A 13,018-nucleotide genomic window follows, 5' to 3' on the forward strand; every position below is an offset into this window, starting at 1 on the left:
GGTTGTGGCCGTTACGTCCCGGCCGCGCTCGCCCACCCGCCTCGCCGGGGGGTGGCCTGAGGCAGGAGCAGGGCGACGCCGCCCCGTTTGCCTCCTTCCTCTCCTGCCGGCATGTTTGTTCCTTGCGACCATGGCGGCGGCCCCGCCAGCTCGGACTTTGCAGGCTTCACTCTCCTCGTGGTAGGTCGCGCTCCTGCTCCCCTCGCCGAGGCGCTGCCAGAACGGAGCGGGAGAGAGGGCGGGGAGAGGGACGTGCCGCTTCTTGGGGCCATGGCTCTGGGGGGCTTCTTGCAGCTGGGGCCTGAAACAGCTTCGGAGCCTTCGCTGGGGCCTCTGCGGGGCGCGGACGGGGGCTCGTCTCCACGGTTCGCTCCTGCTCTGGGAGCAGGCGGGCCGGGGGTGCTTTCCTCTCCCCTACCCGCAGGTCGGCCCCGGATACTTGTCTGCGGCCTGGAGCAAAGGGGAGAGAGGTGCTGGTCAGGGAGTAGCTGGGCCCGTGTTGGTGTAGGGCGTGTATGTCGCGTGTTTTGCCTTTAGAAGGGTAAAAGAAGGGGATTTGCAGGGATGCTTTCCAGAGCTGTTCCCAGCAGAGCTTAGTACAATCTTTTCCGTTTCCGTTGGTTTATCCCCCCCTCCGTAACTTTTTGTTACTGCCAAACTAAGCGTTATCTGCTGTACTATGGCTATATATACTTTCTCTTTAAGATCGATGTGGCACATACTGTTTTACAAGACTTTCACTACCGGTGGGCTGGCACTGGAATACAATGTAGGATTTACATGCTTTCAGATACTTGGGATGGTGCGTCCGGTTTTCATAGCCCAGCTTAAAATACTGGTTATCTACATAATCGATTGATCTTTAATTTTTAATTTAGATGCTATATATACTAGTTTTCAATGGCAAATTCCTTAGCTGTGCTATATTTAAGCTCAGCTTGGAATTGGTTTAGAAAATATTTTAACAATCTGTAATATGAAATCGATTTAAGAGGAACTGCTAGAGGTTGCTTTGTGTATTATAGGGTGAGAATTCCAGTACAGGCTGTGAAGTAGCAAACCATTATTTTTCCTACTAGTAAGTGCCTTTACTTTATCATCTGAAGGTAACCATATCACCTTTCATCAAGGGTTACACTGCCTCTGATGACTGTGCATATTCACATGATGTACAAGATTATATACAGGAAGTCATTCCAGATCAGCTGACTAGCAACAGGAAATAGTTCATTGCTATTTTCTTTGTCTAGGAATAACAAGCTATTGAGTAGCAGCCAATTTGTAATGACAGTCTGTAAGTGCTGTTCCATCCTTTTTCACTCTGAGATTATTGGCATCATTCACTGTGTTTTCAGGATTGGTGGCACTTGGGCAGCAGCAGTTCATAGGCACGGGCTTGCTTATAAATTAGTGGGAGTCAACTGAAAAATTTACAGTTGTCTTCCATTTTCAGCTTCTACAGAAGGATGCAAACTTGCAAATTGAATTTTTCCTTGTATGCTATCAGATTGGGTCAGCATCAGCCTGGTTTGGTGATAACACATGCTAATTTCATATCAAATGCATCTAAGATAGCCTTAGCATTTACATCCCTAAAGATGATAAACGATTTACTTGCGTATTTAGGTCAATCTGGTATTTATAGATTTAATGTGCAATATCAGCATTGCCATTCAGTGTCACTTGGGGGCTGCTAATCTCTGCATTAGGTTTTGGAGTGATTTTTATCTACTCTGTAGCCAAGAAAGGGGGATTGGGTGGGAGGACATGAGTCTCCAAGCCTTTTTTTTTTTTTTTAGTTTATAATGAGACAGGATTATTCACAGAAGCAGCCAGTATATATTTGTGAGACAGGGACCAAATTATATATTAGTAAGCTGTTAAGAAGCAGTCATTTTTGTAAGAAGATGGTGCCACTTTAAGAAAACATATGTTTAATCAGAATTCAACTAACTTAAATTTTAACTGTTTGCAGAAGCATATTGTATTGTCCATAAAACACACTGTAGTTCTTTAAGTGAATTATGTGTTTACTATTATAATACTAAAACACTTCTGTTACTTCAGCCAGCAGTGTCAGTGGGAAATGTTGGTCAACTGGCAATAGACCTAGTGATTTCCACACTTGACATGACTAAAGTTGGCTACTTCTACACCGATTGCCTTGTGCCAATGGTTGGGAATAATCCATATGCAACTGCAGAAGAAAACTCAGCGGAGCTGAGTATAAATGCTGAAGGTATGTATTGAATGCTGAAGATATTCACAAGCTAGATCTTAAATATTTGCTTGTAGAAAGCAGTTTTAAGAATGTTGTGTGCTTTTTTTTTTTTACATTTTGCTACAGTGAACAAACTATTTTAAACTAAGTTCAGTAATAACTTTTATAACTAAATCTCTGACTTACAGACTTAAGAACACAAATTTACACTTTGCAGAGGAAAATTTTGGTATTTTGCATAACTAATTTGAATCATGGAACCAATAAGAAATGTTGAGTCTCAACTATATTACAGTGCAGCAGAAACTCTCTGCATTTTTAGTCTTAGATAATGTGGAAAGTGTGTACATACTTACAGTAAAGCATGGCATGCAAGCTGAATTAGAGTGTAAAAGGATATTTCTCTCATCATCTTCCTTCCCACCTATCTTTTCCTTTTCCCAATGCAGTGGGATTTTTTTTTTCCTTCTTCTCTTCAAATTCTAGCTTCCTTTCTGTGCCTTGATAATAGCATTTCAAATTATATTGTTTTTTTCTCTTAAATCATGGAGACATTAAGTAATCTGTCATAATCTTTGCAAAGCTGCATAAAGAGTTTATCTGAGTCATTACAGGAGATAGATTTTTTTTTTTAATAGCTTTTACTTCATTCAATCTTTTGTATTTATGCCAAGTGAAATTAAATTCAATGAAGATGATGCACAAAAATACGTATTTTTTTACACTGTGAATTATGTCAAGCTTTTCAGTAATTTGATTAGATAGCTGAAAGGTTTACTATCCTCAGATTTATAAATTGGATAAATCCGAATGCTTTTAAGCCCAGATCCTTCTCTTGTTTTCTTGTTATGAAATGTTGTTATTTTCTCCTTGTAGTGTATTCATTACCTTCAAGGAAGCTTGTAGTTCTGCAGATCAGATCACCTTTTATAAAGGTACATAAGTTCATTGTTTGTTCTCACTTCAGTATTGAATTTCAGTCATTCTACTGTCAAATAGTTTTCAAATGGTCTAGATGAATTTAGTCTGTTATTATAATGTCTTAAAATAAGCACAACTAAAAAAACTAGGCTATATTATGAAATACTTCCTTAAAAACAAAATATACAAAAAAAAAACCAGCAAAATGTTTTTCTACTTAGTGATACAACATTTTCTATAATTGATACAATTTTAGCTAACGAAAGCTGGCTCCTACCTTCATTAATAGTTGAGGTTGGCTGTTTTGTTTGTTTCAAGCTCTGAAACAACTCAACTAATTCAGTGGAATTTAGTGTAAATATGTCCTTAGTTATTAACCGTCTTGACAAAACAAAACAGTCTGTTTTTTGTCCATTTACTTTTTTATATAACTAATGGAGAACATTAGGAAATAAACTGGGGTGACAGCAAAAATTAAGCTATTTAAGAAAAGACAGATACATAAAGACAATAAATATGAAGAGAAAGAAATAAAAACATTAATTTTAACTGTTAACTGTATAGTGATTTCAAATGGTCAGAACACCACACCAGAATAAATTGCATTGCAGTATTTTTGGCAGTTCAAATTGTGGAAAAATACTGTGGAATTTTACCATCCTGTATTGTTCTGAAGGTTTTTTCCATTGATATTAATGGCACACAAAACAAGTGGTACAGCTATTATTATTGTGGTCTTCATAATTTTTATCATTATACATATATTTTTGGTTAAGTAAACAACCCGAGTCCTCTGCTTTTTAAAAATCTATCTGAAACTGAAGACTTGAATGGATATGAAGAAAAAAATTACATCACCGCTGAACATTAAATATAACATCTAGTATTGTAGACTTGTGGCTTTTCTTAAGGGCACAAAACATTTCTTTTTTTTTTTTTTTCCCCTTCCACCCTCTGTCTTTGCATAAAGAGCAAGTACAGGCCATTCTCTCAAGCACTGCTTTCCTGGGTGCAAACCAGCAAATGTGCCAGAGTTATTCTTCTGTCTAGCAGCCATGCGTACCAGCGTGATGATGAGCAACTTTTTGGGTATGTGTATGTCCTTAAATGATTTGATTGTTTTTTTCTGTTATTTTTGACAAACTGGCATATATCCATCTACTTAGTACTTTTTGGTGGGGTTCTTTCATTTTGCTGTGTAGGTAGATCATAAGGTACTTAATATATTATTAAAATAGTATGTTATACAGCATTAGGCTCTGAGCTTTTAGTCTGCTGACAACAATACTGAGCAAATAATATGCTGTAAGTAAATTTGCACTTGGCCTGCGCCGTCAGCCTCAATTTTAACAACTTAGTTTGTTGTTGCTGCAAGGACTGTTAAGGTTTAGTTGCTAACAAACAGCTCGCTGATTAGATTTTTAACATTTAGTTAAGATATTTTAGTTTCTTACCTCTTCTTGCTTATTCTGCATTTTGAATTTTCCTTTTTTAGTAAGCTGTCTTTTTTTTTTAAATAGGCAGTTACCAATACTTACTTGTTAGGAGGAAACTATACAGAGTTTTATTAGGTGTTACCCTGTTAAAAAATAAGCATTACTTGGTGATTGAGGGCCTTGATAGTGTGTGACTTATTAAAAAAAAAAAAAAGTATTCTTGAAAAAGAAGAACTATTATCACCAGGATGTGTAAATGTGCAGAGCCCTAAAGAGATCTAGGTCTATGCGTGTTCTCGATATAGTTACCATTGATACTTGCCGACAGTTTGTAGAGTGATCATCAAACATGGAATGAAATGAGAGGGATTGATGGTTACTTTATGTATTCTGAGTTATCAGTTGTGGTGACTTATTCTGAACAAATCTTTTTGCTGGAGAGTCACTAAAGAGTGAGGGTAATGCATTAAGAAAATACTGAAAGACTTAACAGAAGTCTGCAGATATTTGTAGTTTGAGTTTATAAAAAATATATCAAAGTGAAGCCCAAGCTTACTTTAATTAACTCTAATTGAATCAGTTCCCATCTGAAGGAAGAATAACCACCACTTTTTTGTAAATCATTTTAACAACCCTTAAACAGTTCTCCTATTTAAGTGCTTGTATATTTGATATGTGCCAATTATTTGGGCATCTAAAATGAGGGTATCTTGAATACTCAAGGGGGGAAAAATAATCACTGACTCTTTTTTTTTTAATAATTCTGATGCAGTGGTGATTTCTGAAGGAAGAAATCTATCTAACTTGCTTCAGATTCAAGTATGTCTTTGCAAAATATATAATTTAGTTATATTTGTGGCAGAAAGTTGAACGGTCCTTGATACATGCAGCTCTTTTCCATCTCAAGTAATAACATCTACGTTGTCTTGTATTCTCACACTGAACGTATTCTTTATTTGTTCCTAGGACTCCACTACGCTACCTACTTACACCTGCTCTTGAGAAATCAATGGAAGGCCTGATGCAGGGGTTAAAATGGAAAGAAATGGAAAAAGTAGCAGCTTACCCTGGAATAAATGATACAGAGAAAGTTCTACACATACCTGGAGGTGGCATCACGAAACTGCTGTTTACTGAGTGGTGAGTGAGCTGCATACAGAAACATATGTCTTGTTTTTAGTAGATAGGTAAAATTGTCTTTTAAATTACTAATTCACTGGTAGGAGGCAGAGATGAAATTTGTAACATTGTCCCTCTTAGCAAAACAGAGCATGGAAATATTTCTATCTTTACATTTATCCATTCAAGTGGAAGATTTGAGCAGTGTTTTACACGATTTTATTTGCTACTGTTTAAATATAGAGTTGCATCCCAAGTATCTCTTTATTCTGCCTGTTTTTGATAACATTTTCCATTTCTTAAAAGCATCTTTCTTCATTTGATTATTAGAATGTTATTATATCAGTCATATTTTGGTTTAAAAATATTTGGGCAAAAAATATTCAGAAACATTGTTTTTGGTTGAATGAGTCGTTAAGTTGGTGGGTACATGCTTTGATTTACTGATACTGCAAATTCATGAATTTCCCCTTTCCTCTCCTCCCCCCTGCTTTTTGGGGTAAACTGCACCTTTTTATTTGTTTTGAGTCACTAATAGAATTTCAGCTAAATATCTTAGGAAGTGAGAACCTTTCAGCCTGGGATAAACTTAAAATATTCCATCTGAGATTAAAGCCTTTCAGTTATGTCAAATCAGGTGTATTTAAGAATCCATGTGTTAAGCTTGATTATCTCATGTGTTAACCCTCCCTTCACTGACCGGTTAGATTCTTACTTTTTTGTCCCTCTTGTTTTCTTTCCCTCTATTAATAATTGTAATTTCTTCTGCTTTTAAGTATCAGCTGTCTTCTGCTCTGCCTACCTGAATTATCTTTCCCCATCTTCTACTGTTTTCTATCTTAAAGTGGAAATTTTATGAGTAAAGTAGTCATATGCAGGCTGCAAAACCGATGTCTGAAATACACTGAAAGATACTCTTTGTATCAAAGGGTCTGTGTAAATACCCCAACAAGAGGGCAAAAATGCAAACTAAGTGCATAAGCAATGTCCTGAGTAACTCTTCCAAAACCTGGGATTCCTGGTGCAGAAAGCCAAGAACAAACTCAAAACTGAGAAAGGAAGCATGAAGTGTGAAAACACAACCAAGCAAATCTGGATTTATTTTTTTTTAATAAACCTTATGCAGATTGTTGTGCTTAATTCATAAATATCATTGTTCTGGGTTAAAACAAAACAAAAAATCTCTGCCTGTTTTTATTGCAGTTGTTCAAAAGAAATCCAAATGGCAGTTCTTCTGAAATTCTGCTCTGAAGGGGACAATATCCCTGATGCATTTGCTCTTGTTAACTATCTTAATGAATGGCTCCAGCTAATTAAAAGTGAAGTAAGTGCTGTTTGATCTAGAGTTCTTGCTTTCATATTTTATGTCAGTTATTTTCAGTTTTTGTTCAGTCTAGAACATTACAAATGTTTAGCTGAATTCTACAATTTGAGACTTTCTTTAATGGGTTAGATTCACTTTGGCCCTTGGTCACCAAGGATAGTGCCAAATATATTTTGATTATATTATAATATGTTTATATTTTTATGCTTCTCTAGATAATATTACATTTTTATTATACTTTTGTATTATATATTTTGATTACAATTATTCTGGGAATTCACAAGAAAAGAAAAACCACCCCTTTGTCTGACAGGTGTGGAGGAAGTTGTCTAAAGGTTTGAACTGGTTTGATCTTACAGTAGTCTTTTCTAAATTATATTGTATAGACACTTGAAAGGCTGTCTATTTTAATACATATGCCAGAGATGGAATTACATTAAACTGCATTATTCACTTAAAGCTTATAAAGAATTACTCTGTTCCTGTTGCAGAGCAGCAATTCTACAGCTACTTCTTCACAGTGGAAAATACCAAGTTCCTGGCGCTTACTTTTTGGCAGTGGTCTTCCACCTGCACTCTTCTGATTAGTTTTGGATTTTTCTGTAAGTCACCTGTATACATGTAACATCCCTTGAGAAGATGATTGCCTAGTAATTGCCAAGCAACAGCAGCTTAATTTGTTGTGTACATAAATATTCTTTATTTAAGAAGAAAATTCCTTTTGCGTATGTTATTAGCTAAAGAAATTAGGGTAACTTTCACTTATTGACCAAAGAAATATGTTTTGTAAAGTTGTTTATGAGAATACTGCGGGTTTTTTTTAAATAAAAATATTTGGGGGAAAAAAAACTTTTTCTTGGATTAAGTGTTATTGCCATGGAAAAGATTGCAGTGCCCTTTTTTGATAATTGCTGAGAACTTAAGATTGATGTGCAAGTATAGAAATTTTTATGAAGATTAAACCCTATTCTTCCATGTCAACTTTGGATCACCTTATATCACCAGAAAGGTTTTGGGGAAAAAAAAGCTAAGTAAAGCTCAGAGGTAATTTTGTTCTGCTTTCTTTTCCCAGTTGCTGCTGTGGTAGTTTCAAATGGGAGGCTGCAAGAGAAATAGCAGCCTATTCTCTCTCTTCTGGTGTACTTCCACTGTGTAATTTCCATTTTCCTTTCAAGGGCTGCAGAAATGCCAAACCTAAAGCTTTCTAGGTAGATAAGCCGTATTGGAAACTAATTTGGGCATGAATAGAGTGCTGTAAGAATTAAAGGAAGTAAAAAAAAATGCCCTGATAGCAGGCAGTCTGGTATCTGTGTATTTTATAAGCTTAGTCTGAGATACTAGTTGTATGATAAGTAATTCATGTGTTTAATGTTTGTAATGGTATTTGTTGCACCAATAAGCTTCGTGTTTGATTTTGATCTTGTTAAAGTGCCTGGTCACATCAGTTTGTTTAATTTTAAATAATTTCTAGCTTGTAACTTACAAATTAATACATGAGATGCATGCAGGTTATAATTTGAAATATGTAGTCTGCTAAATAGCTTTTTTTTTTGGGGGGGGGGGGGTATTGTCATACCAGTAGATGTTTAGCTCAAACAACGAGGGCAGAACAGCAGCAGTCCTGAAGAGATCTATTTAAGATCTAGGCATAAGATTCAGTAGTTGACTTTGCTTGAAAACTTTTGCCTGTTCATAGGTGAAGAGCAGTCCAACTACTTGAAGAACAATCCAACTACTTGGTGAACATAACTGGTCAGCCAAAGGATGAACTATTGTTTCTCTCTTCAGGTTATTGAAAGCTTATAAATGAAGTGAGAATCACAGTGAATACCTGTAACAGCTGACTAATATTTGAATGAATATTCAGTTATTCCTTTACCACAAAACATTAAGAAATCTAAGTGTTTTGCAGTCTTAAGTCTGCCTTGCACCTTGGAGAATGGTTAGGTGGAGCAAGTGCTTCAACTAATTGTACGTTGAAATACTTCCATATAATGTCTTAAAATGTAGACAGTCTCAAGTTAAATGCAGTACTTGTGTAGGTCCCAAACCTCGGTATGTACAGAATAATGTAAGCATGAACTAATTGCTGCTGGCATTAGGAGAACTGGAAAAGCTTTGTATTTACTTAATGACATCTGCAGGGTCCTTTTTTTTTTTTTTTTTTTTTTTTAAGGTTTGAATTGTATAACACTGATGCTTCTTAATGCTAAATGCCATGCTAGAAATGTAAAGTAATTCTTTGTTCATGCTGATTAGCTTCTACAGTACCTACAGCATGCAGGTACTGTGTTTCATGGTATAAAAAAAGTTCTGCCCCTCCAAGCCATGCACTAATGTGACTGTGAATGGAAAGAAACTTCTCTGAACAAAGAAGCAACTAGTGTAGAACTGGCATTCAACCAGGAGATGAACCAAGTAACATGACTAAAAGGATCACAGCATTATTCTGAGCCTAAAGATTTATTTTAGCTCATGATCTTATGATTGTTTCCCAGGGAACTTGAGTGGATCTGTTTGTTTTTCTTTTTTTGGGGGGGGGGGTGTTTGTGCGTGGGTGTGTTTGTGGGTTGTTTTTTTTTTTTTCTTCTCTCAACCGTAGGCACGTGGAAGGCTAAGCCATTTTGCAGCCTACCTTTTTTTAGATCCCACCATGATGATTTATTGTTCTTGCAAATACTGTTCATTCAAATTTTGCATTTTTAGAAAAGGACTAATGATCTAAATGTTTTTCAAATGTCATCCTTTATTTTGATGGATTCTCAGATTATGTGTGAATGTAATACATCACCTGTAACAGAACAGTAGTGGGCATGGAGAGATTTGGTAATTATTATGAAACTGTAAACTAATGCTGTACATTAGTTTAGATGCTGAATCTTCCAAGCTGGTTGAAAACTTTCGCCTTAGACCAGTAAATACTTAGGGCACCTCTTAACTTTAAGCATGTAGTCCTGTGTAACTCACAAAAACTACTTGTGTGTTCTCATATGCTGTGGAATCTGGAACTGAGTATTCATCTTCTTAGATGGTCAAATTCTAAGCAAGGGAGTCAGAAATTATGAGGCTGATTATGGACCTGGTTTGGGGTTTAGACCTGGAAGCCAGTAGAGTATGTCAGTTTACCAATAAAATACAATGGGTCAGCTTTTGATCTCAGAATGAAGCTGCTGGGGATATTCAGGGAAGACCGTTTCCTGCTCTGCACACTGCAGCTTCTGCGACTCTCTTCTAATGATCATGTTTGGATTGAGCTGTAGAATGGGAGCTTTGCTGACATACTGGAGAAGTTATGCTGGGTCAAGAAAGAATGGCCTAGCAATGTAAACATACTCATCTTGGAACATAAGCTCCTGTCATTTTAGAAGAGTGGATGGATGTGGGTAAGAGGAACACCTTGAACTGACAGCCAATATATAGAATGACTGGTGTTTTTTAAAAAACACCTAATTGTGGAATTCTGTTGGAATCACTAGACAAACCAACATAATGGAGATGCCTGTTAAAATCAGTAGTACCTTCTGTAAGCTTTCCTGAGATGAAAACTCTTAAAGAGGGGAATGAATACACTAAGGCTTTGCTTTACAGAAGAGGGGTTGGGGGGCAGGGGATCACTTGGGCTATTTGTTTGCAGCTCTCTTAAATGAAAGGTCTGATTTTGCAGGTTGTGAACATGAGTCTGTATAGCTCTGTAACAGAGGTTGCATTGCCAGTACCCTTTCAACACCAGCCTCTGCATTACCTTAGTTTAGGCCTTTGTACTAGACTAGCATGGGAATATACCTGCATTTGTGCAGGGGTCAGATGATCACAACTACAATGACCTTGAAGAATAAGCTCTGAAAGTATGTCTTGTATTATATTAGCTTTCAAAATGCTGAACTGTACCCATCAAAGAACCAGCTCTTCAATCACAGCTTGCATGTTGCTTATACAATGAGTACTGCTGTTTGGAAATAATTACATATGCATTTGAGATGCTTAATTAGGTTTTTCTAACCATCATAGAACATTCCTAGTGGAGAAAAAAAAGGGGGAATTATGAACAGACACAAGCTTTTGAACTTACAGTCATTTTATTAAAAAAAAAAAAAAAAGTATAAGCATTATTTATTAGTTGGCTCTGTTTAACTACTTAATTCCTTGGGGATCAAATTACCTGCTTCATTTAGGCCCTATTCACAACTGTCATTATTCTAACACCTGTGAACTTGAGCCACACTGTTGTATAACCAATAAGCTTACTAACCATCTCTGCCTCCAGACTGGTTTTCTCTATGATGTTCAATACTGCAAACATGTTCGAGAGCATACGTGATGCATTAGGGAGTTCACTTGTATAAAGCTTTGGTGTTTAAATAACGTGTTACATACAAATAGCAAACCCAAACAGGGTTCTCTGCAGCTGTTTGACACAGGCTAAATCTTTGCTCAAGATCTAGAACATACTGTGTTGAAGCAAAATATACAAGGTACTAAAAACCTGATACACCAAAGTTGACTCCTGGGCTTTTTAAATGATATATAAAAAAAAAACTTAAGGGAGTTCTATTAGCTGAATTAAAACATCATTTGGGCAACAAGCACCATTGCTTGGGCATCTACATGAAGTTCATCAAGTAGGAGAAGTCTTGTATGGGTTGTATTAATCATGATGGGAGTCTGTACACAGAGTGGTATTTTGGAAGCTGCAGTTAAGGTATTTAATTGCAAACTGTATTCATCAAAATCAAAGCAGTTTTGATAATAGATTAAGTTTCAAGGAAAGTTAGTAAGGCTTGGAACAAGGAGAAGCAGCGATAAAAGACTAGAGGCAGAAAAACAAGAACTCTGAAGCAGCAGCAAGGGAATGCTTGACCAGCAGACCATCGCCCTCAAGCATCCCAAATTTTTCTAAGGCATGAGAGTTGTTTTTCTCTCCTTCTTCTAATGATTACAGATAAAAGGTGCAATTTCTCATGAAAATACTCTCTCAAATAGCTTAGACACTTGTATGATATTTACAGCCAGCTGTTTTAAAGCAGCTGGACTGCTTGGGGAAACTGAGATGAGCTGCACAAATGCATATTAAAAAAAAAAAAAAGAAAGAAAAAAAAAGAAAAAGGCCAATGTTGCAAAATGAATGCTTTAAAGATAATTTTAGTACTAAGGAGGATTCCTGCATTTGCTGCTTACTTTTCTGCATTACTTTTTTGCTTTGGAAGTCAATATTAGGTGGCCATTTCTGTTGGCCTTTTAACTAAACCTGTGCTTATGTTACAAACATCTTAGGAAAATGTATCAGTGGGCTACTGGTGGAATATATAGTTGTTGTTTTTTTCCTTTTAAGAACAAAGCATCAAGATTTTTAAAGTGAGTGTTTTAAAAAATCAATTCTTTAAATTTGTTTCAAATAAAACAATGTAACCAAGCCAAACAAGATTCTTTAAGGCTCTATGAGTGTTTCTAAATGTAGACTTACTGGTAGTCCCTTGTGATTTGAATGCTCAAAGGCAGGATAGGCAGATGGCCAGATAATCTCAGTACACACTGCACTAACAATCTGCTGTGGTGCTTAACAGAAACTGAGACTGAAGTCTTGGTTTCAGAGAAGACATTGCCTCACCAACTGCTGTTCCTTCTATAGTTACAACATCTGTTATACATCTGAAGAAAATCTATTTATTTATGTTCCAGCTCCAAGAATATAAAATTGTACATGAAGGCATCAGGTAAGTTCCTATATATAACATAGTGACAACATCCCTTAGAAAACAGTAAGGCTTGAGTGCATTTTAACCTAAAAGCAGCATCATGTAGTTTATATGTAGTTAACTAGTAGCTAGAATGAATTTCCTTTCCCCTTCCCCCTTAACCTATTCTTTTAGTTTCTTAACCAATAAGTTTGAGGAAAAAGACAGTGGGAAATACAAAATTTTATTAAGCTTTCCTTACTTAAGCTTACTTAAGCTTAAGTCTTACTTTCTGCCGTCATTTGGTTGACTTGTCTTGAATCCA

General features: G+C 36.4%; 1 protein-coding gene across 3 annotated transcripts; it reads left to right on the top strand.

Annotated features, from left to right (window-relative positions):
* The first annotated feature begins 14 nt into the window (after positions 1–14).
* On the top strand, positions 15–12,442 carry PSMG2 (proteasome assembly chaperone 2). Of its 3 annotated transcripts, XM_067290731.1 has the most exons (8): positions 98–180; positions 1,026–1,078; positions 2,068–2,239; positions 3,098–3,156; positions 4,113–4,231; positions 5,545–5,718; positions 6,901–7,021; positions 7,513–12,442. In XM_067290731.1, the coding sequence occupies exons 3-8, from the start codon at positions 2,131–2,133 to the stop codon at positions 7,603–7,605; spliced, it is 675 nt and encodes a 224-aa protein (XP_067146832.1). In that variant the 5' UTR covers positions 98–180; positions 1,026–1,078; positions 2,068–2,130; the 3' UTR covers positions 7,606–12,442. The 3 variants fall into 3 exon arrangements, with proteins under 3 accessions (XP_013797949.1, XP_067146832.1, XP_013797957.1); XM_013942495.2 differs by lacking the exon at positions 1,026–1,078 and having other exon boundaries at positions 15–180; XM_013942503.2 differs by lacking the exons at positions 98–180; positions 1,026–1,078 and adding an exon at positions 1,259–1,294.
* Positions 12,443–13,018: the final 576 nt, after the last annotated feature.

Source organism: Apteryx mantelli, chromosome 2 (assembly GCF_036417845.1).
Source record: "Apteryx mantelli isolate bAptMan1 chromosome 2, bAptMan1.hap1, whole genome shotgun sequence".
NCBI classification, from domain to species: Eukaryota; Metazoa; Chordata; class Aves; order Apterygiformes; family Apterygidae; genus Apteryx; species Apteryx mantelli.